This window comes from Ixodes scapularis, unplaced genomic scaffold, assembly GCF_016920785.2.
Source record: "Ixodes scapularis isolate PalLabHiFi unplaced genomic scaffold, ASM1692078v2 PGA_scaffold13__105_contigs__length_92229423, whole genome shotgun sequence".
NCBI lineage: Eukaryota > Metazoa > Arthropoda > Arachnida > Ixodida > Ixodidae > Ixodes > Ixodes scapularis.
The window spans coordinates 47,865,648-47,888,587 of NW_024609839.1; the positions used below are offsets into that span (position 1 = coordinate 47,865,648).

The 22,940-nt window shown below is 46.5% G+C and overlaps 1 protein-coding gene across 3 annotated transcripts in view; it reads left to right on the top strand.

The window, feature by feature from the left end:
- Nucleotides 1-22,940, top strand: part of LOC8023981 — a 51,710-nt gene that overhangs the window by 22,210 nt on the left and 6,560 nt on the right. For all 3 annotated transcript variants that reach the window (XM_040502014.2, XM_040213353.3, XM_042289885.1), the window contains exons 3-9: nucleotides 11,436-11,737; nucleotides 14,284-14,601; nucleotides 15,766-15,932; nucleotides 18,065-18,303; nucleotides 19,781-19,942; nucleotides 20,541-20,957; nucleotides 22,048-22,358. In XM_040502014.2, coding sequence (XP_040357948.2) covers nucleotides 11,436-11,737; nucleotides 14,284-14,601; nucleotides 15,766-15,932; nucleotides 18,065-18,303; nucleotides 19,781-19,942; nucleotides 20,541-20,957; nucleotides 22,048-22,358 — 1,916 coding nt within the window. The remainder of the gene's footprint in view (nucleotides 1-11,435; nucleotides 11,738-14,283; nucleotides 14,602-15,765; nucleotides 15,933-18,064; nucleotides 18,304-19,780; nucleotides 19,943-20,540; nucleotides 20,958-22,047; nucleotides 22,359-22,940) is intronic.

The window sequence follows — 22,940 nt, forward strand, 5'->3', positions numbered from 1 at the left end:
TCTAATCGCTGCAGTCTACGAAGGAAGAAGGTGAAAGCTGAGCTAGTTGGTAGTTATTGTACATGGTGATCAAAAACAACGGAAAGGACAAGGGCAAAAGTACTTGCCCTGTCGTGCATGTTCCTCTTTTGTCCTTGTCTTTTGAGCTGTTTTTGATCACCATGTACTAAGGACGAATCTCGGCGAATCACGAGACTCAGATATGTCTGGACCTATAAAAAGAAAAGCGGTCTGAGTTGTAACCGTCACTGAGAACGACGTGATCGCGTGAAACATCATGCTCAATACCACAGCGCAAGCTATAGATCTCTTCTTTTTTTTTTTTTTCCTTAAAAAGAAGGGGGGAGTAACATATTTTTAGCCTTGTCCTTCGACTATCTTCATCCGTGGATTGCAGCGATTGACCCTTTCACGTGCTTTCCTGAAAAGTAGACACGAGTATTCTCAGAGAGCAGCCTGATATAGTTTTGGGATGGTGTGAGCCTTTTCTTAAATCTTGGACTTGAGAAAAGGCTGAAAGGCTCATTCACTGACAGTTGAATAGCCCCTACATTAATTAGTTGGCTTCGCTATTATGTTGTTGCTGTGGTGTTACTTACATTTGCCAATGGTTCATGCGCATGCACCATCATCAAGCATAGTTCTGTCTCCCCAAGTGTATGCATAGTTTGTTGAGAAAAGCGCTGCAAACTCGTCCCCGAAAGTCCTACACTCTTTCCAATTTAGCGGAGCAAACCTGGAGAGGAGGAGGGTGGAGGCGAGGAAATTACATGTCATGGCGAGAACAGGGCTTTGTGAAAAGGGCTCCAGCTGCTATTCTAAAGCCGCAACAAACTATACATAGTTTCTGCTTAGTACGCAACAACACGCCATGCTCTTCCACGTGGTCTTTCAATTACGTATATTTCGGACACAAATTTTATTTTTGGAGAAATTATCACCGCCGGTTATATCGTCAACTTTAGATTATGATCAGTACGAAACTGCCTCATATAGGGCAAGCTATTTTAAGTCTGATAGCATTCAACCGCACTGCACACTTTGATAACCATTTTAGTGCGTGTCAGCATAATTTATTTCTTTGTCTTTTATTTTCTGATACAAATATGAGCGTAGCCCTTATAAGCGGCAAATTCCGCAAAAAAAGATATATAAATATATATTCCACAGTAGTTTTTTTGTTGTTTTTTATTCTAGACCAAGTAAAATATTTGTCTATAGCACAGCCTGTCCGGTAGATGTTCGGCGGCTATATCCGCACTTGACGTGCTGCCACGCCTCTCTGCCATCAACTTCCAGATGTAATCCGATCACGTGATTGGGGATGCTGCCCAACAAGGGTACAATTCAATATGTACCATTGCCACAAAGAAAAAAAATCTGCTGCAAGTTCACTTACTGCTAAAAAAAATAAAGAAGCAATCCGCAGCTGCAAAACGATCGGCCTGCACGCGCGTGCCCCGCCGTCGCAACTCGCACTATTCTAGATGAATGGAGGGACCAGCCGCTTTTCCAGGTATCCGGCGATCGATATCCACCCACCAACACGCGATGTCCGCGTTCCCCTCCAACCTCAAGGGGCGCGGCACTCGGTCGCCTGGACAGACACCGGTCGCCGCATCCAGTTTCCGGAAGGGTCGTCTGCAACGTGTCATCCCCATGGGACAATTCAGTGCGGGGGCCTCACGCCACGTGGTCACTCGAGACACTCTTCACTACGCATGTCTTGCACGGGACGTCATCGTAACATGCTGTTGATCATTCCTACCTGCTTTTGCAGAGGAGGACAAATTTAGTAGGGCACAAAATGCACGCTCCAAAACTTGTAAGCGGGCTCAGCAGCAAGGCCAGCACTATGGCAGGTGCTGTGACGTAAGTGCAAGTCATGCATAGTCTCTGACAGGATGAGAACAGCACGTTCTTTCTGGTGGAGGACCGCCATCCTGCTTGCTCTCGTTGCTTTCCGCCTTGCTTTGGCTGCACGTGCACACTCGAGGATCTCGAGACGCCGTGATGTTATCAAAGCAATCACCTTGCGCTTGAGTGCACTTTTCACTGAGCATGCTCGGAACGAACTCCCACTTATAGGTTCCCAAGACCGGTAACCTTGATGGTGCGGAATGCACGTTGGAAAAGAACTGTAGAAGCTCGCCCTCGGCACGCGCTGACTAGCTACACGCTCGGCTATGGCAGAGACAGTGAAGTCCCTCTGTGGCTCTTCAACCAGGACATACCAGGACGTGGCGCCGCCTTGATGACAGTCGTCCGGTTTGTTTTGTTGGTCACGGAACCGGCAGCTTCCTGTCTGCGTCTGGTATTGATCCTTGAGGCGGGCGTGGATGAGTGCCACACGCACGCGGTGCTGACTTCCGCGCACTTTTAATCGGTGAGGACCGGTAGCTTAGCAACGGGAATGCCAAAGCGTTCGAAATGACAGCGTGTGCGGGTAAATGGAACCGCTGCTTTTGTCCGCGTGTACGTTTGTATTTCTGCGCGCACGCGTGCATGACGTCGTCTGGTTGGGGGAGAACCCTACGCCCGCGGGGTCGTTGAGCGTGACGCGTTTATTGGCGGGGGGAAAGAACGGGGAATCTGATCGGGCCGTTGTTCACTTTTCTTAGCGGGCGAAGTGTAGGAGGAATGTTTGTGCTACGTGAATACAATATTGTTACTGGTGTATCCCACTAGAGCGGATCGCGGAGCGACACTTCGTGCACTCTAAGGAAAATCTGGTGGTAGCAGAAATCTTAGGGGTTTTTCGGCTTGTCCGTATTTGCGCACTAAACCGTTCTTTTCAGCACCTTCTAAAAGGGCTCTTTGTGGAAGACTATAGGGGTTCTTTTAAGCTCGTTTTTTTGATGCGAAAGAGTTGTTCATCGGCCAGTTAAGCCTTTGCCAGGGGCGATAGTGCTTGAGGAGAGCTGTTCTTCATGAGCTGAAAAAGTTCTTCGGGCGTCAAAAAAACTTTTCGAAAACGTTTTTTTTTTTTTTTTTAGTAGATTTATAAATATGGAGTTCGTGATATGTCACCTTCTTTTGGGTGCATAAATCGCGAATTTATATATAAGTTTGGACCTTAACTGCTAACATTTGACACGGAGGTTATATTTCTCGTTCGATTCGTTAACGAGAATATTTTAACTTGTTTTCTCTCTCGATTTCACATGTATCGCGATCATATTACTCAGATGCGGGCTTTGCAATACAGTTTTGCCGCGCAGACCGTATAAATACATAAATGCGACTTATATACCAACATTTTTTTTTTTTTTTTGAAAAGGAGAAAGTGAGTTACAGAGCGGACATGAAAGTATATGAACCCTTATGGAGTCACAAATATGAAGTCCAAGAATTGTCACATGTGTGACTATAGACTCTCATAAAGCCGCATATATCAACTCCACGGTTATCAACACCTTTACGAATAGCAGGTATGGAGTCACATACATATATGATATCTGTGGAATCAGATTATATGACCTCCAGGGAACATCACATACTTGAAGTCACGTATGTGAAACACGAATTTGTTTTAGCTTTTGATCGTCCAGTACGAGAGTCTCAACTTCGTGAAGTTCTATAAGGCAATTTGTCTTCTTGTACTTTCTGGTTTTATATTTAAACAGGTCTTAAGAGCAAAATGAGCTTTAAAAAAACAGTTTTTCGTCCGAACCCTCAACTCGAGTCAAAACGCGAGAAATCTTGGGTACCGAAGAATAAGAAGGGTCTGCAGCCACCTTGCTTTAACTCCGTACAACAAATTGCAGGGCTGTTTCACTTTGTGAGCGGGGTGTGAAGCATGGCGCCTTAGAAACAATCCGTCACATTCAAGTAGATGGGAGAGCGCGGTCTAAAGTTGTAGACATCCATAAAACAGACATCGGAACTGGCCTTACTCTGACACAACGCTCGCATCAATTCTATTCCCCTTTCACACGTTATCGACCGAATTCCACTAGACCTCGCTCGAGTAACCAGAAAGAGCTCTTCTCGGCTCTTGCGCCGGCACCTTATCGTTTCATTAAAATTTTATTTAGTTCAAAGCATGCGACCACCTAACAACAAGATGACAATAAAAACCTGGCTGAAGAAAAGAAAGTCACCCGATACTTTAAAGGCGATCTTTCCTGTCGAGTTTGTAATATATATTGCTTTTAGATAGGAACTGAATCGTGCCCACCCTATCTCACTGCGCACAGCGTATACCTGTCTCTGACCCACGGTGTGCTCTGACCTTAGTAGTTCTCCCTCTCACTTTGTCCCTCTTTATTTTTCTCTCTCTCTCGCCCCCTCTCTATAACCCTCTTTCAAGTATGCCATTAAAATATTCGCCCTCTGTGTGCCGCCATCTTTGGCCAATGGGGGCATTCCCTGGGCGCCATATTTGAGGGCGATGTTTAGGGTGCAAGCTCAGAACGAGCTCCCGTCGGGGGGAGGGGGGGGGAGAGGGGGAGAGGGGGCAAACTTTTGTTTGGAGCAATAAACGAAACTCAAACTACTTTCACTCTATCCGAGTCAAAAACAGTTCAACTGTACATAAGGTAGTTGTAGCAGATGACCGCCAAACCGCAGCCTGTCTTTCCATTTAAAACGCGTTCCATTTCTCTTCTGCGTGAAGTGCTCATGTGACCGGGAGGGAGGCAGGGAAGGGGGGGGGGGGGGAGTGGATAGGGGAGGGAACCGCGAGCCACACTTTAACACGGAAAGAGCCACATGTGGCTCGCGAGCCGCAGCTTGGCCTCAGCTGCTATAGACCGACTCAACTCACCGACGGATCGCACCACTGCGGTGGCGCTGCTGTCGGTACTGCGCATGCGCAGATGCTTCACTCCCCCCGAATTTGGTTTCTGCGCACGCGCAGTGCCCACACCCGGTGTGGGCAAAGCGGACTTGTTTCTCAACACCGTGTAGGTGTGCACACTCCGTTTCAGCCGCAACCATAGCTACGACCCGATGGAGCCTGATGGAGCCAGTCGAGAAGCCCCAAAAGTGTGACGTCACGGCGCTCGTCGTCTTTCGGCGTTTACTAAACCAATCACGGGTCATTTAAAATAAAGTGCAGGATCATTCACCGTGCGTGATTGGTCTAGCCGGGGATAGCTAACGTACAATGACGACGAGCACCACCACGATACACTTTTGGCGCTGCTCAATTAGGTCTATCGGTTCGCTGGCTGCTGAGGGACTTAAAAATAAACGGAGTATAGAAGTAGGGGTGTCCGAATACTGCTTCGAATCGAATGGTGCGGAGTCATCCCTCACTTCTATGCGGAGCGCAAGTTCGTCTGCTTCTTTTGCAGGTGGTTGTGGTAACGTCAGAACGCCGAGCTCTGATTGAAAGATTGTAGGCAGATCTCGAAGCAAGCTGCCTTGAGCTCTACCCACTATTCTTCAAACAGAGCCAATCAGAGCACGGCGTTCTGACGTCACCCCCAACCACCTGCAAAAGAAGCAGACGAACTTGCGCTCCGCATAGGCAGCTGCCTCATTAGCGAGTTTTAGAATAGGGGGCCCCACAGCTTTGGGTGCCTTAAACAGCTTGGGGCATCGCAATAGGCATGTGCAGAAGTTCTGCGCGTGCGCACTGGGACGCCCCAAGCTGTTTGGGGCCACCCAAAGCTATGGGGCCCCCTATTCTAAAACTCGCTAATGTCCTTCTGCTTAGAGCAGGGGTCTCCAAACTTTTTTTAGGCTAGCGGGCCGGATCGGGGACCTGTTGCAGCCTCTAGGGTCGAGAATTATATTGAAAAAAAAGAAGAAATAAACGGGAAAATACTCAATAAAAAAGCCTAAATGAGCGTTTAAATACAGAAGCGTATAGATTAAAGCAAAACTGCGAAACGAAATGTAAGGTGTACAGATAGATATACTTCAGTTTTAAGAACAATATTTTACTATTTATAACAATACGAAATAGTTGCGACCCCAAGAACTCACCCGACATCAATCAAAGCGCGTGGGAACTTTGCAAAACTCACACAGGGCGGAAGACTAATGAAAATGGTAGATAAGGCCAGATCACTATGCTCGATATACGCGAGAACGCAAAAGAATGTTTTTCATAGTTGCGCAGACTTGAAGCAGGGAACTACGAATAGTGATTCTGCCTATGACAATGTACAAGAAATAATATGCCGAGAGAACTGGCGTTTTGATGCAGTTTTCTACACTCTAAGAAAAGCCTGTGCGTCTACTTTCCCGAACAACAAACCGAGAGCCAATCACCGGAACTCGCGGAGGCAGCTCAGCGAATGATGATGCCGAAACATATATGTTTAGACCAAAAAACGCGGTCTGAGTTCTGACGTTAAGCAATTCAAAACGTCACGCTTGCAGTGCTTAATGCGGCCCAACTCAGACTTCGTTTTTTGGTCTAAACATATGTTTCGGCATCGTCATTCGCTGAGCTGCCTCCGTAAATGCGGTGATTGGCTCTTATAGTGTTGTGCGGGAAAGTCGACGCACGGGCTTTTTGTAGAGTGTAGGCGAGTTCGAATAGTCGGTTTTGAGTTTGAAGCGAATAGTGGTTTTGGCCAAATATTTTATATTCGAATATTTAATAGTTTCTCCAAGCTTTTCACTACTGCACCATGTCCGAACGAAATTCAATCTGAACTCGTGAATGTTGTTCTCGTGCTTCCACTTGTCCATATCTAAGCTATGCGGATTTTGGACTAGCTATATTTATGGACTGTGACCTCAGAAAGTCCATTGCTTACATAGGAAGGCAAGGTAAGCCGCGCATTTGACGTAAACTTAAACCTATGGAGATGACCAGTTATACCTAATTGAGGGGATCTATAAATATTCTTGCTATAAGCAAATAGTCTTTATTAAATTAAAAATTTGAGAAAATAACAGAAGGCAATCATGAATGATGAACGGTTGTCAGGACATGTGTGCCTAACATATACTCTTGTATGATAGCCACAGTTTAATTTTGAAAATTTTACTGTAGTGCATATTAGCACTCACGGAGTTTCCGTTTCTCTTTACAAGTACCACGCGTGCACCACACCGCTTTGAAAGTGGACTTTCGTCTTAACAATATGTGTGCTTTTCGAAGTGTTGATCGCGGCCTTTTAGCCTGTTAAGTGCGCTTCTTACCGATCACCGGTGCACTGCAGACAAGCAACACTCGCGGAAGCGAGCTATACGGGTGTTGCTCCTCCGCAGTGCACCGGTGCTCAGAAAGAAACGCGCTCAACGGGACTAACCCGCAGCGGTCAACACCTCGACAAATACGAATATCAGAGTTTAACTCAAAGCGAATATCGAATAGCGTATTATTCGAAGCTACAATTTGAAAATTTTAATATTCGCACAACACAGTTTTCTTTCATTCTTTCTGATATCTTCGTTCGAGCTTTTGTTGAATGTCGCACCGCTGATTTTTTTACGAGCGTTGATTTTTTTTTTTTTTTGCGTCGGTAGCAGCGGGCCGTGGGCTGGCCCCGTTACTAGAAAGACCACGGCCAACAACGGGCCAGCCGGAACGCCTCTTGCGGGCCGGGGTTTGGAGACCCCTGGTTTAGGGTCATGACATCCTTTGTCGTACCCGATGCCATCATGACGTGCTCGCAGGGAAAATACAAAGGAATAGGCGAAAACAAAATGTCTCCGTAGCACAGTCAACGCCAAGAGCGCGTGCGCGGAGACGCTCTTTCACGCGCTTCAGAACAAAAAGAAAAATAAACGTTCAGGACAAAATGGCTAGATTTCCTCTTCCTAAGCAAAGCGCACATGAAGGCGCCCTACTGACTTCCACGCTGCAAAGAGGACGGGCGAGTCGCGGGTTTCCCCAGCACTGTGAAGGCTATGAATGACGCAACACTACGTATTCGATTCGGACCAGAATTCGCAAACCCCTAAAAGGTAGTAATCTTCCCTCACTTTCTCTCTCTTTTTCGGTATTAACGAGCCTCTTTCTCTTTTTATCTCCTTATGGCATAGCGTGCCCCCTCCTTTGAAAGTGCTTCAGCGATTCAGCTAGCGTCGGAAAGTTCGCCCCGTCTTTGAAAACGCTCTAAGCGCGCGCAATCAGCCAGGGCGAAAGCTGGCCGGGCCATAACGTTAATGGCGAGTGCAGATCGCTTACCAACGGTGCGACCCACCCACCCGAAAGCGCAGGTGTCAGGTTCCCGTGGCGGCAGCCGGGGTGGCGGCGGCATATAATAGTATACTTCGTTGACCCCTAAGCCGACAGTGAAGTTAAGGCTACCTGCTCGTTGGACCAGTCAGACCTCTTCCTCTCGTCACGTGACCGCGCTTCCGCCCATACCCACGCGCACAGAGCGGGGTCAGGTGATGTAGGCGAGGCGTTTGATTGGTCCGGCGACCTTGTAGCTTCCGCCGCACTGTCAGCTAAGGGGTGAACGGAGTTATATACCTGTTCAGGGGTTTGGCGATGGCGAAACCCGAGTACCCGCGCTTCATTATCGATTAGAGATGCTGTTGTAGCAGTGGGTGTGGCTACCGGGCGTTACACGTCCGAGTAACGTTTGATCGCCCATGTTGCGAAATGGCGGTGGCATATCGGCCCCTTTGCGCCCTTCCAACGAGTAACTGGGATAAAATAAAACAAAACAGTTGAAAAAGTTCACTGGTAAAAGCGACAGACAAGATCAGCAGCGTGTAATCTATCTTTTTCCGTGGGTAGTTTTTGAAGATATTAATATATTAAGGGCGGACAGTGGGCACATATAATTTTAATTTTTGTACATGCGATCGCTCTCGTGGAAGAAACATCTGAATACACCCTGCTCGTTAGTCCCCTTTTTATCCTGATGTGTGGCTTTAGTTGTAGTACTGCGTTCTTTGTGACTCTCATTAGTTCGTGTGCTTGGCGATTAAAATAAAATCTCGTAAGCTACAATAAAAGAGAATATATTGCTTAGCTTACAAGTGTAACAACATATAACCGTTCTTTTATTCAGAACTCAATCAGAAAACCAATTCCCTCTGCCAGTACAAACTTGAAATTCTTTATCCAGAAAAACTTTATCACAAAAGACATGCACCAGGTATTCTTGTGAAATTCTTATTGCTTTTTTTTTTTTTTTACATGAAGGTAAAGGTTTTGAGTTTATGAAAGTTTTTACGGATGACGGCCAGACATCCATTAAGTCCAGAAAGTCCGAAAACTTACAGACAGCGTTGATTAAAAGATAATTACATCCTTCCTTTTTTTTCATGCTGGTTGTTTTTTTCTTATTTAATTTTTTTTTTTTTTTTTGGGGGGGGGGGGGGGGGGGCGGGGGGTAGGTGGCCGAGTGTGTTCGTGCACAACAGCTTGGAGCACGTGCAGCAAATTCTGTATTTGCTGCAGAACCCAGAGATCCTGGGTTCAATCCCCATCCCTACCCGTTTTCATCTGGATGAGCATCGTACCAGCGGACATTCGTGAATCACTACTGCGTAATACGTGTGAAGGACCCCAGACTATTGGTGGTACTGTGTTGGCAAAACCTCACAACGTAAACCAGTGTCGCCATACCCCAGAGGCAGACAGACCTTACGCTGTTTAAACAACAAAAGGTCGCTCGGCCAGTGTTAAAATCATGTGACCTTGATGGCACATCGATTTTTATAGTTAAAGGCCGGCGTACGACCTCGGTTTTCTGCAGGGAAGAAAATCCTCTTAGCGCTTCCCTCTCCTTAGCTGCGAGGGGAGCCAAATTGGGGCAAGGTAAAAAGTGGAGAGATTAAGGAGAAGGAGGAGGAGGCGGGAAAAGCTGGAAAGCGCAAAGTGTACATCGGCCTTAAAGGTGTGTGTCCATAGACTGGCCGAGCGACCTTTTTTACATCACATAATTTTTTAGGTCGCTGAAGCAATCTGTTTTTCCGACCACCTAGAAAAAGGGCTTAGTAATCCCTCTTTTTAAATCACGCACCTCAACAAATGTCAAAAATATAGACCGATATCATTGCTTTCCGCATTTTCGAAGTTGTTCAAAAAAATCATCCATAAGCACTTGACATATTGTTTTAAGCACGTAATACCCGATGCGCGGCGTGGTTTCATGAGCGGCAGGTCTGTTGAAACTAACCTTGTGTGTTCTTTAAATGATGTGGACCCCAGGGTCTGTTCTCAAGAGGAGACTGACGCCGTGTATTTCGACTGTAGCAGGGCATTCGATCGTGTAATAAATCATAAGCTACTGTTACACAGACGTTTTATGCATTGTCTCAGTGATGAGTGTTGTTCTTGGTTGGAAAGTTATCTTTCTGCAAGAAAAACTGTATCGGCTACGCAAATGTAAAGTCTGTTTTTTTTTTTCTTTTTTTTTTATGTATTATTTGGCGTATTTAGGGTTCCAGTCTTGGACCTCTTCTTTTTAATATATTCGCCAAGGATATCCAAGACGTCGTTCCACATTCGAGTCTCTTGCAGTTCGCGGATGATCTCAAGATCTATAAAAAAACATTTCGTCACTAAATGATGGCGCTCTACTACAGGAAGATATCAATGCCATCTCTCAGTGGAGTAAAAACTACAGGCTTGATCTTAACACTGAAAAAACAAATGTATTATCTTTCACCCGTAAGACTAATCCAAGCCATTTTGTGTACCACTTAGAAGATTCGATGATTACTCGCGTGGCGATTGTGAAAAATCTTAAAGTGATGCTTGACTCCGAACTTAACTTTAACTCACACGCATCCTACGTTGTTTAGCTCATGTTTTCGTCTTCTCAGATGAATTTTAAGATTTAGTACGTGTCTTTTTGGGTGTTTTTTCTTTCTTTTCATCGTACTTTATAGAAGTATAGTTTTTCCACAACATGACTTCTGCTTTGTTATATGGCATAGCCTCAGTGCTACAGCTTCCAAAAATGTCGAACGTGACCGTCTGCAGAAAAGGTTTGCCAGAATGTATCATTTTAGATCTTCACATGACTCATATGCCTACGGCGAAATACTTTGACCATTGATAATTACTGCCCTTGTATCAAGACGGTGTCCTCGCGACCCTATATTCTTGTTTAAATGCATATATACCTCTTGGGATATTGGCTCTCCGGTGTTATCTATTAACTCTCATACACCCGGCAAAAATGTTCGTCATAATCGCACGTTCCATGTCAATCATACGTATTTCACGTCACCCACAGGCCGACTGCAAAACTATTTCAATCGTCTGGAATCAAACGACACTGACACCTTCAACCCTGACTTACCTCAATTCAGGAAGTGCTTGCAACATGTACTGAAATAATGTTTATGCTTTGTAGCTATTCAATTCTTGTATTGTTTCTTTTTTTTAACAAATGTGTGACATGATGTAACCTTGTTTTTATTTATATGTAATCTGCTTTCTTACTAACAAGTGCACCAATGCGTAGGTTTCAGCCGTTATTAGACATTTAAAATAAACAAATACAAATACAAATGCAGATGTAACACTTTGTTTCTTTTCTCTCTTTATATTTTAGCCGTTTCAGCTGCACTGTTTCGAGGTCCCCCTGTAACCAGCGGCAGCTACTGGCTTCGGGGACCTCCGGAGTACATTTCACTATCCGGGGACATTGTGGTCGAGTACGGACTTCCTTCGGTCGGAGGTCCGGCCGGCAGCGGTCCCGGAGGCCTCACGGCCCACGTCCTGGCCTTCAAGGACGACACGATCCTGGCGAAGACGGACGTGCCTCGAAGAGGGGACTCCGGAAGGATCGTTTTCGCATGCGGCCTCGTTCACAAGGCGGGGAGGTACTACTTCCAGCTGGTCGCCGCCGATGGGGTACGTTGGCCCTCAACCGTACTTCTTCGTATAGATGTTCGCAAGTACGACCTCTGGGCGCCGCCATCTTGTTTCTGCAGCGTGTTGAGCGACTGTGGACCGTCTGCTGAGTGTTAAGCCTTGCTGAAGCGCGCCCGGAGTTTCCAGGCTGGTGCCCAAACAATGCGTTTTTCATCCGCGGTGGCCACACTTTCTTGAATGCCTGACTTGGTGCCAGAGTCACCAACAATTACCGGCGGCTAGCTTTCTCTTAAAAGTTCAATAAAGCATGCAATGCAGCCTAATAAGCCACGCAGGATGCGGCCTATTATTGCTTCTAGCTTCGCGATTGGTCCTTCGCTGTTTTTATCGGCTCATGCCGCAATGTCAATGAATGAGGGCCGATAGTAAGATGCTTCGAATGCCTTACGCTCAGTGACTATTGGAGCGACCATTCCAATGTTTTTAGAATACACCAAACCAGTGGTGTCTAGACGTGGGAGGCACTCACTTGATCGAATGACGTTTTAGCGAACGCCCACTTTTCACCGAATGACACTTTAGCGAATAGTCGGACGCCGCGAAGCGGCGTTTTCGGGTGGGCCAAATGGGTTCGCATTTCCGTAATGAGCCGCCGCCTTTTATTGCTTTTATCTCAGCGTGTGTTCATAGTAAATTCCACTTAGGATGCCATTACTCATTGTGTTCCTTTTCTGCGTGTCCCCATTAGGGAAACGAGCACCTTAAAGTTCGCTGCACGAATGACATCGGTTCAGTCGCGAGTGGTTCAGTTATGACCCTACCGTTGAGCTATGACACCAAAGAACGGAAGGCATATCACTTCCTGAACCATGAACCGTCACACAACAAGGTCACGTGTCTTGTCGTTACACGACGTGGTCACATGGCGGGCAGTCACGGTGACACGTCGTGGTTCACGTGATATCCTCTCGTTCTGTCGTTCGCCTGATATATCCTTCGATTAAAAAATGCATTCTATGTTTTTAAAACTAGAATAGGTATTAGGCCTCGCTCATGTGGAAGTAAGATGCAACATGAACAAGTCGTGCTTGTCTGACCAAGGGATTTTGGGCTCGATCCCCGACTCTATCCGTTTCGATGTGAACGAGCATCGTAGAGGTACATACAGTACGTATTCGTGCATACGCTACCGCTTGATGCATGTAAATACCAAAAATAGCATTCACACTGCACTGGCTAAAGTTCTCATCTACAGCGTGAACTCATGTCGTCATTCCCCAAAGGCAAACAGACCTTACGCTGCCTAAAGACAAACCGCCAAAAAAATTTTTCTTGATAATTTTTTTCTTTTTTAGGGGCGATTTTGGCTACACGGGTATTTGACTTCAGGAGCATTCATTCGTACAGATAAGGTGCTGGGCACATATTTACGCTTGTTATCTAATGCACCGGAGCGACATGTGCTTGTCTCCTGGTCGGGCGATAAGAAACGAGCTCGTAAATTGATTTTGTTTTAATGTGTACTCTTCATCTGTTTGTTCGCTCTTATTCCGTACCTATAGCTCGCTTTCTTTCCGACGTAAATTTGAGGGTCTGGAATGCCTAGTTCACGCTTCGTTGCTTTGTATGCTTGGAGGAGCTACCAGAATACTCCCGAAACTGCCGCGCGCGGACCACACGAACATGCGACAAGGCCATCCATCATACTTTGCGCGAAAAATTTTTTATCCTCCCCCCCCCCCCCTTTTTTTTTAAGTGCATTGGTGTATTTTTCAGGCCGCATCGAAGGCACGGCTTCGCTTATTACGTTTCCACTGACTACTATAATTGGCCTTAGTGCTCTAGCGCTGGTCAGTAACTTGGGGCCGGAAAATTGCATTTCTATTTTAAAAAGATAAAACAAAAACACGTCACATTGGTTTTAGTTTGTTTTCAGATTTGGAACGAATGATTTCGATTCCATCGAGAAAAAGAAAAAGACAAATAAGAGGTGAATGTTAAGACAGCGAGAGGTCTGCCCCTATGATGTGGGGACATTAGTTCACTCTGTAGATGAAGACGCTGGTCAGTGGAGTGAACTGCTAATCGAAAATTTTAAATTGGTATGTCACGCAATTGTCATTGCAAGGGAAAATGTGTGAAACTCGCCACCCGTATCAAAATAATTTTGTAGTGTGTCATGCTGTTACCAAAATTAAGAAACGAAATAGCGCTACCCGTTTGTTGGTCGAAACTCAACGCGTTACTGAGATTCGTTACCGCCCTGCACATGTAACAGAATATAGTTCCCCGTGACTTCGTATGTATAACGAACGTTACTTTTGAGTTAAGTTCCCCTGTTTTTTTTTTGTTTTTTTTTATTTTATTAACGTTGCATGGCACCAATAGGAAACGGATAGGAACTCTGACAGCTAGCAACTGAACTGTTACAAAGTGATTTTGTGATACCTTTTTGTTATAATTTATATATCTAATTTGTAGAATACAACGAGTTCTCAATGGCGCGTTGTTTCTTTCTTTCGCCTCTTGACTGTGGGTGGGCGTTCATTCGGGACGGTGTAATGGTCAACCTTGAATTCGCCCAGGAGACTGTGCTGGCGCGATCGAAACAGGACACCGTCGTGCGCTGGCCGGAGGTGGTCAGTCACGTCCCGCTGATCCTGGAGACGTACGGTTCGGACGTGGTAGTCACCTTCGAGTTTCCGTACCTGCGGTGCCCGCCGCTCCAGCAGGACAACTACGGCTTCACCGTGTCCCTGGTGTACCGCGGCACGCACTCCGAGCCTGAGTCCTGGTTCCAGGAGTCCGTGGTCGACCAGAAGGGACTGCCCAGTTGGGCTGCGCTTCGAGGGCAGGACGTCACGCTGGACTGCGAGGCGTTCGACAAGGCCGGATTCTATCAGGTTGGCAGAAACTACGCCTCTTTGCAGGGCTTATCACCTGGGTAAAAAAAGGCCGAGTCACTGGGTTGTGGACGTATGCGTGGCGTTTGATATTCCGCAGAAGAGAGCTTGCGCATGCTCACAATGGGCTCCACAGCCGAGAAAACAAAGATGGTGCCGCTCTGATGGTCACTATTGGAGGGGTCTATGGGCCTCTCTATATTCATAGCCTGGAAGACAAAGATGGCAGTGCGATGAAGGCGACTTTTGGAATGGGCAATACATTCCAGTTATGTACAATCGTTCGTTTTTTTAGAGTTCCCTTCTCAGGGTTTACAAGCTGTCGATTAATTACCAGCTCACCTGCACTCTATCACTGCTTACAATTACTCCTTAGCTTTCTTCTGTGAAATATCAGAGGCACGCATGCGTCAATAGCCCTGTGACTGACCACTTTTTGCTTGGGTCTTGACTCACAAGCACTCGAGAAAATGCATTCGTTGCAGTTTCAACAGCGTGCCACTTAGTCCCCTTTTTTTCTCTTTCACATCTCGGCCGCCTGGCCGCGTCAGTTTTTGCTGCGCATTTGGAAAGACGCGGTCCCTTTTCGCGGTCACTCCTTCGAGTTTTTTATTCGCTGGATGGCGTCGCCTCCTCGGGTGATACGAATTTCTGTGGTTTACGTGTTGATATTTAGAAATAGTAGACATAGTCTGTGTGTCGCATTCGGGGAAAACGAGATCACGAAGAGTCGCCGGATAATTTTCGGGGCACCGCTATCGAAACAAGGATGTTCGCAATGCGTCGCTGACACGAACAGTGCTTGACTGTGTGAGAAACGAGCGCATATGTTTTCTGTGTTGGCCTGGAAGAAAGTTTATAGAATTTTAGAATAGGGGGCTCCTACTGTTTAAGTCTTCCAAGTTGCTGGAGGGGCCCGAGTCACATTATTGTTACTGGCTTATTACACTCAGTCAAAACAAGTAAAATTTTCGTTGAGTGTGCATTACAATATGGCACCTGAGGAAATAGTCCACTCAAGCCAGACAACTTCATTCACATTGCACCTAATTACTGTCCCGCCTTAAGATGCCAAAACGTATCTGTGTTTGTGTGTGTGTAAGAGGGATACGTGGTCAATTCTTACCGCGATAGTTGGTTATGCAAGACACGTGCCATCGACAGGTCCGATTAACCTGCGCCGACGACACGTCCCTGCCCGTCATATCCGAGAGTGTTCCTGTGCGAGTCGTCTGGAGTTCGCGGTACATGCTCAACGTGGCACAGAGTCTCATTGCCAGCTGCCACGACGGCATCAACATCGTCTACCGCTACCCGACCACTTGCAGCAAGTAAGTGTTATTTTTTTTTTTCTTAATTAGACCGCAAGAAAGTATTACCTTACCAGAAACTTCTTACTAGGTGAAGAAGACCCTTTTTGCTTCAGGTTCACGGATTAATCATTTAAAAAGATGCTAAACCGAAATTCGGATTTCACAAAATGAGCTGGCAGAAGTGTTCGACAGGGCGCCATAAACCACGAAACATCACTCGTATAGCCATATCTCGACTTGCCGTATTTCTGGAAAATAAAGGAGCCAATGAGGGAAAATGTTGACGTCATCTTATCGCAGAACAGGTGAGAAGGAGGAGAAATGGCCTCGCTCCCTTTTCTCTCCGCGCCTTCGCGAAGTCAAAGCGAAAAGAGGAGGAAATGAAAATCGCGATATCACGCGTATTTTCGGCCTTGTGCGAGCGCGCTCATCTTTTGCAAAAACACGACGATCCGTTAGAGATACCGCTTTATCAGTGGCGTGTTGGGATTTGTAGCGTCCCGCCTGTCGTTTCTGCGTTGTTTTCTGAAATGCGATTTTCGGTTCAACATCCCTTATGAAATACAAATATATATATACTATAAGAGGACTCTATCACACTTAATCCCAGGAGAAGGTAAAACACTTCTTTCAAAAAATGACAAAGGGGTTGATCCTAATGTAGTTTTATCCCGTGAATCTGAATGTCATGATCGTTTTCCCCTAAGATGTAACTAAACGCAAGAAAACACGGAGAACCTGCAATCAGTCGTGACGTTATAAGAGGATCTTTCGGCCGCCAAGCACTTGTCGCTCAAAGGCCGCGCATGCGCTTGCCAGCTAGCCAGATATATCCCCCCCCCCCCACTGGTACCCGTCGTGACGTCTCTTTTTGCCTTTTTTTTTTAAATATCAAGAGTACGCGTGCTGACTTTGATAGGCGCTGAAGATGCGCGAGAGCGGAGACTCCAAAACGTCTTTTGTGACGTAACACTCCATGAAGAAGGGCCTTCAGCGGTTCTTTTGAAAATGATTTTCTGCAGTCTCCATGCACCAAATAAAAAAATAATAATAATTTAAATGTTCAAGATCTTGGAGGTCAAATAAAGATAATTTAGACGCGTTCTTCTTTTCTTTTTTTTTTTCAAATACAAAACCGCTTTAATTTTTTTTTTTTTTTTTTGAGCCCCAGAGTTTGGACATCTTATACCGAAGACATTTCTTTGGCTGTTTTTACCAAACTATCGTTTCATTCCAGAGACATATCATATACCAGAACATTATTTGCCAGAAGGGCTCATGAAGCATCTAAAGCGGTTTCAGGGCATAACTTACTTCAGGTCATTCAATCCCTAGATATCTCATCCCAGAAACTTCATACCAAAGACATTTCATCCTAAGACGTTTGAACCGGATATGCAACGTCCCTGGAATGAAACGTTTTGGAATAAGATGTCTTTGGTATGAAGTGTATGATATCTGTCATGAGATGTAGTTTCTTGGTATAGAGTGAGTGGATCCCCATTCGGCTGACATTTAACGAGGAGATGCCAGTGTGACAAAAGTGAAGTATACGAAAATGACAAATATGCCGAAACTGCTGCTGTCGCTATGATGGTTGTCTACGAAATGCGTTAGCACCCGACTCTGCGAATGGTGGTGGTTCCAAACTCGCAACGGTCCAGATACTGTTGTGTTCGTAGAGCCAGTATGTTCTCCCGGGCGTCGGCGATTTCGTATGAAGCCAACATAGCTTCCCTCGATCGCCGCGGTCCGCATGCTGTTGTCTTCGAAGAGCCAATCTTTCCTCCCGGGTGTGGGCGGTTTCGCGCAAACAGGGTCGTCGCTGCACCTCGGTTTTGCTTTGCTGCGTACACTGTGCCACCGCCACGGCCGCTCGATCCCCTCCTCTCCCGCTCTCACGGCGCCTCGCTAGAAGCTTGGAGAAGGTTATTTTCCTTTTGTAAGAGGGAACGGGGACGTAAAGATCGAACAAAGCGAAAGAGCACGGCGGGAACCGCACCGCGGGCTCATGAAATCAGTCCATTCCAGTTCAGTCCAAACCACGACCGTCGAAACAAAAGACGGCTAAGTATGAATCATGGCAATAAATGCTAACGCATGTAACCAACAATCTCGTCACCGTTCTTACTGCGCTTGTTTTAACGCAGAGACCGCGACAAGGTACGCGTCTACGGTCTTCCTCGGACGTCGGGGGTGACCGGGGCGGCCCCGTCGGCGCGGTACCTGTTCGAGCGGCGTCTCCCCAAGGGCAAGCACGCGCTCACCCTTGGCTGCCACCTGTTTCCCGAGGGATACGCCCGCTTCTGCTTCGTCTACGTTAGCGTCGCTCGCAACGGCGCCGTCTTCGAGCTCCAGAAGCAGTGCCGACCATGGACGCTCGAACCAGGTCCGTCTTTTGGGTCAAGACGTCCATGAAAGACCAGACCGACCTATCTTCTACGTATTCTGAAATAACCTCAAGAGCACGCTCCTACTTCATTAACCGACCCTTCTCTGTGGCAAAGGCGCTTGATTCCTGGAAGGAGCAATATAAATGAGCGACAGTCACGAAAGCTCATGTTTGTTTCCTAAAGGAAACACGTCTGGACATCAACTTGTAGACGATGAACCTCCGAGATCGTGAACAGTGCAATGTTTATAGTGTTCAAGACTTGTAGTTTCTACGGATTTTATCTGCTCCTTCCACTCCTCTTTCACCCTTTTCCTTAACCTCTCCGGAGTAGCCAACCGGGACAGTTACCCAGGTTAGTGAAGATAGCGAAAGGAACGGCAGTCGAGCTGGTGAAGGACAGTTCATGGCAAAGTTCCGTTTGTGACTTCGTTGTTCTGTCCATTTCTTTTTAAATGTTTTTATTAGTCCTTTGTCTCGGGTTCATTATGAATATCCAGGTAAGCCTCTCTGTCTTCCTCCTGTCTTCTTACTTCATACCTTCTTTCTGAACTTCCCGTGGACAGACTTAAATCAGCATTAGCATGTTGGTGCATAAAGTTATTACGCAGTTCAGTACAACGGTCGGTGAAAAGTTACGGGTGAAGTGGAAGCTCCTCCTTTCCCGCGTTCGCTTTTCTAAAACTGAAAGAGGTGGGAGGAGCTTCCACTTTACTCTTACTTAACCTGTCACCGATTACAGTATGTTCACTGATAGCTGAAGAAACGCAGAGCGTAGCAATCCCCGAGCATCTCATTACCGCGCACAAGCCAATGAGCTTGCAGTATTAGCCAAAAGGAACGCAGAGAAACCAATTACGATGAAACGTGGCGGTAATAAGCCACGCCCTTCGTTTATTAAGCGTTCGGTGACTATAGTTAAATCCACTTACAACGATATTATATGTAACGATGTACCGCTTATAACGATGAGTTTCTACCGGATCATGCGTTTTTTCGTGCATGGGATATCTCCAGTCAAAATACAACGTAATCGGTTAACGATTGCACTTTTAGATTTTGTCATTATCGTTATAAGTGTATTGCATAGTATAGTGGAAAACGTTTATTCAGGCCGATTTAGGGGGAAAGAGGGACGGGAATGAGACGGTGACGTCGAGACCTTGACTTGCGGTAGTGTGAGGTTCAGAAGTGATGTAGTGAGGAGGAGAGATGACTTGTTTCATTCGTGCCACCTTCCCGCAGGTTTTTCACCACGAAGAAATGCAATCCCGCGTCCTAAAATCAGTTTGACATGGAAATATAATAATTTCGGTAAAGGGTTTTCCACAGCGACATGGCCGAGGATATACGTTTTTCTTATCGGTGTGCAAAACATGACATTAAAATATATAGCATGAGGAATATGATCGGGTTTTCTGTTGTTGTTGTTGTTCCAATTGCGTCACGCGCTGCGGTTGGCTTTGTCGGACAGGTGGCCGGGTTTCTGGCTGGGGAAACTGGAGCCAGTGGAGTTTCTGCACGGGCTCTTGTGGCCGGGGCACCCAGAGTCGCTACCGGCTCTGCGGTATACCTGACGGAGTTTGCCGAGGCAGCGCCTTCGACACCAGGACCTGTTCTCTGGAACCCTGCCCTGGTACGCGGAACCGAGCACGGGGGTTCTGCTTTCTTGTTATATAGTTGCCTTTAAGTTACACTGTAATATTTTGAGAGGAAGCGAGATCACACAGACTGTTGCTTTAAAGAACCGCCTAGACATACCTTTCTTTTAGCAGACGTCTGTTCATGTTGTTAGCAAGAAATGGAGGCAGAGAGCTGACAGGGCAACGTGAAAAGTGAAAAATAAAGCATGTTTTAGGGAACAAAGGCGGACAGTCACAGCTGACACACAACTGTTCAGCCACTGTCTGGCAAAACTGGGCCCTTGAACTACCGGCGAAATGAGAGCTGAGGTTCAGCCTGAGATGCAAAATTAGGAACTCTGAATATTAGAATAGATGTTAGGAACTCTGAATATTAGAAGCGTATTAAAAAAGATACAGGATGTGAAAAAATAAAAATAATACGTGTCATGAATGGATTAGATCTAATTCCCTGCGCAGGTCCTATATTCTGTTCTCTCGAACACCTTTTAGAGCCCCATCTCTGCACATCGTTGTTTTTAATTTGTTTAGAAATATATTTTCGGTGCGTCAAGCTGACTCGCACACATCTGCCCCTTTTCTTTACCTCAGAAACTACATTAGCTCCCGATACGACGACCACGACGCCCTTGTCGTCCACGTACTGTCTGTGTGGCTGCACCCTGTCAGTCTTCAGGAAAGAAACCATCCGTTACTCAGCCTCGGCCCCATGCGATGGACCGGTGTCCTGGATCTTCAAGCCCTTCTCGGCGCCCAGGATAGTGGTACAGTTTACAGAAGTGCACCTTGGAAGCGAGCTCGAAGCCATCTCTGTGAGGGACGGGACCTCGTCCCTCGGTGTTTTGCTCGCCTCCCTTCCTCACGAGGAATCATCCGTTGAGGACGAAGGCCCCTTGAGGATTGCGTCTCTCTCCGGGCCAATCAGGATTGACTTTTCGCCAGCAAATCGCAGCCACCCTCCTCCGGACGGTGACTCGGCAACTTTCAAGATTTCTTTCTGGGAAGATAGTAAGTACAAATGGTTTAACATCAACAACAAAGAAAGAACGCGAAAGATAGGTGTCTTAAATATGGACAAGACAAAAGCGAATTGAGTTCGAGGAACGTTATAGTTCCTCACCTAGATATCTCCGTTCCAAAAATTCTGAGGCGTTCGTTAGTTTTGGCTTGCGCTGACTTCTTGAAAACACCATTGGCCGAAAACGGTCAGTGGCCTTTTCTGCCCTACGATGAGATATACCCTTGTTACACGAGCACACTTAACTGCAGTTGCGCTTTACCTCAACTGCCACACTACACTTCGACAATTTTCTGTGGCTATGTAGTCAAAGCTATGGGCGTACGCGTGCTTGGGCATCTTGAGCGCCCATCAAAGCTGTGAACGCGCACTCTTCACTTCTTCTGAAATATCTGTTCGAGAGTATAGTATAGTGATAAGCGTAACTGCATTTAAGGATGACTTTTCTGCGGTTAGGGGTGCCCGTGTGACAAGGGTATTATGATATAAATGCCTTACACTTAGTTCCGGTGAAAGCACTTGGTCGTGCAGGGGTTTCCCCAGGAATTGAAATTAGAAGCTGTATCTAAATCTTTAGGGTGGAAAGGGGGGGAGGAGGGGGCGAGAGAATTGAGAATAGAGGAGTCGTTGCGAATTAAGGGATGCCTTCAGAAAAACAAGGGGGGGAGGGTGTACACTCCCCCCCCCCCCCCCCCCCTAGGAGGTGTGTAGGCAAGTGTGGTCGCGCCACAAAGCGGGCATCGCAGAGGTGCACGGAAGCCGCCTGCTTGTATACGACAGCCATTATAGTCATCACGTGGAACTGCCTTGAATTGTAGACGGCAGCCATAATAGGCTGTTCCAGCAATTCCCTTCTGCGCATTGTCGTCAAATTCTACCGTCCCTTAGAATGGGTTCTGAGCATGTGTTGCCTTCAGGGAAATACCAAAAGCCGCGCACGCGTCCACAGCCCAGTGTCTCGACCTCTTTCCCCGGGGTAATAAGTGCCGCAAAATTACATAGTCATAGCGTGGAACGGTTTTTGATTGTCTGGTTGGGCGCTGTCTTAACACCCTTCCCGTGTTCTTGTACGCCCTTCAGACTCTACGCTGGACAGTTCTTCCAGGAGGACGTACCCTGGCGCGTCCCTGCTCCCTTCATCCGTCCACGTCATGCTCGCCTTCCTGGGGAGTGCAGTACTGGTGACGACGGCGGTCCTGGTTGTCGCCTACCGCAGTCGCTGCTGCTGCAACTGCTGGTCGGAACCTAGCCACAAAGACCGTAGCTTGGTCTCGGAGTCGCTGTGTTCGGATGAGCTTGACCACCGCCCCACGGTTCGGCTCCTGGGTGTAGCTGGATCCCTCACGTCCATCTCGGAGGTTTCGCTCGAGGATGAAGCTGCATCGATGGAGGTTGTACATATCCGTCTGATACATTTATATTCCTTTGTCAATGAATGCGACAAAATGATATAGAGTGTAGTGCTGATACGCCACAATTTTCTTAACCTCTGTCAATGACTTTGTGAAATTATAGAAAGTATAGTACTTCAGATACGTAATAGCTTTCTTAACCAGTCAATGACTTGGTTAAAATTATAAAGGGTATACGTTGCTGGCACGCCACAACTTTCTTTGACTCTGTGGTAAACTTTGTTACAGTTATAGAGAATGTAGTGTTTTATGATACGCCCTTTCTCTTCTCGATATTTTATCTGGTTATTGGATTCCATTTTTAGGCATTCTTTGCATTGGAAGTCTGAACTGTCACCTTTATATATGCTTGGCTGATAACCTTTCTATGTGTTCGGTCTTTCCTATAAATTGCTTATACAGCGATATCTCTTCCGGTTTAATTGCTGTATAAGTGTCGGCCAAATCAATCGCATTCTGGTTACCCAACTTCGCTTGAATTCGCGTCTTTTACTTACGTTCTATTCTATGATGCCCTTCTTTTGTTTTCGGTTGTACAATAATGTGCATGTGATTGTTGTT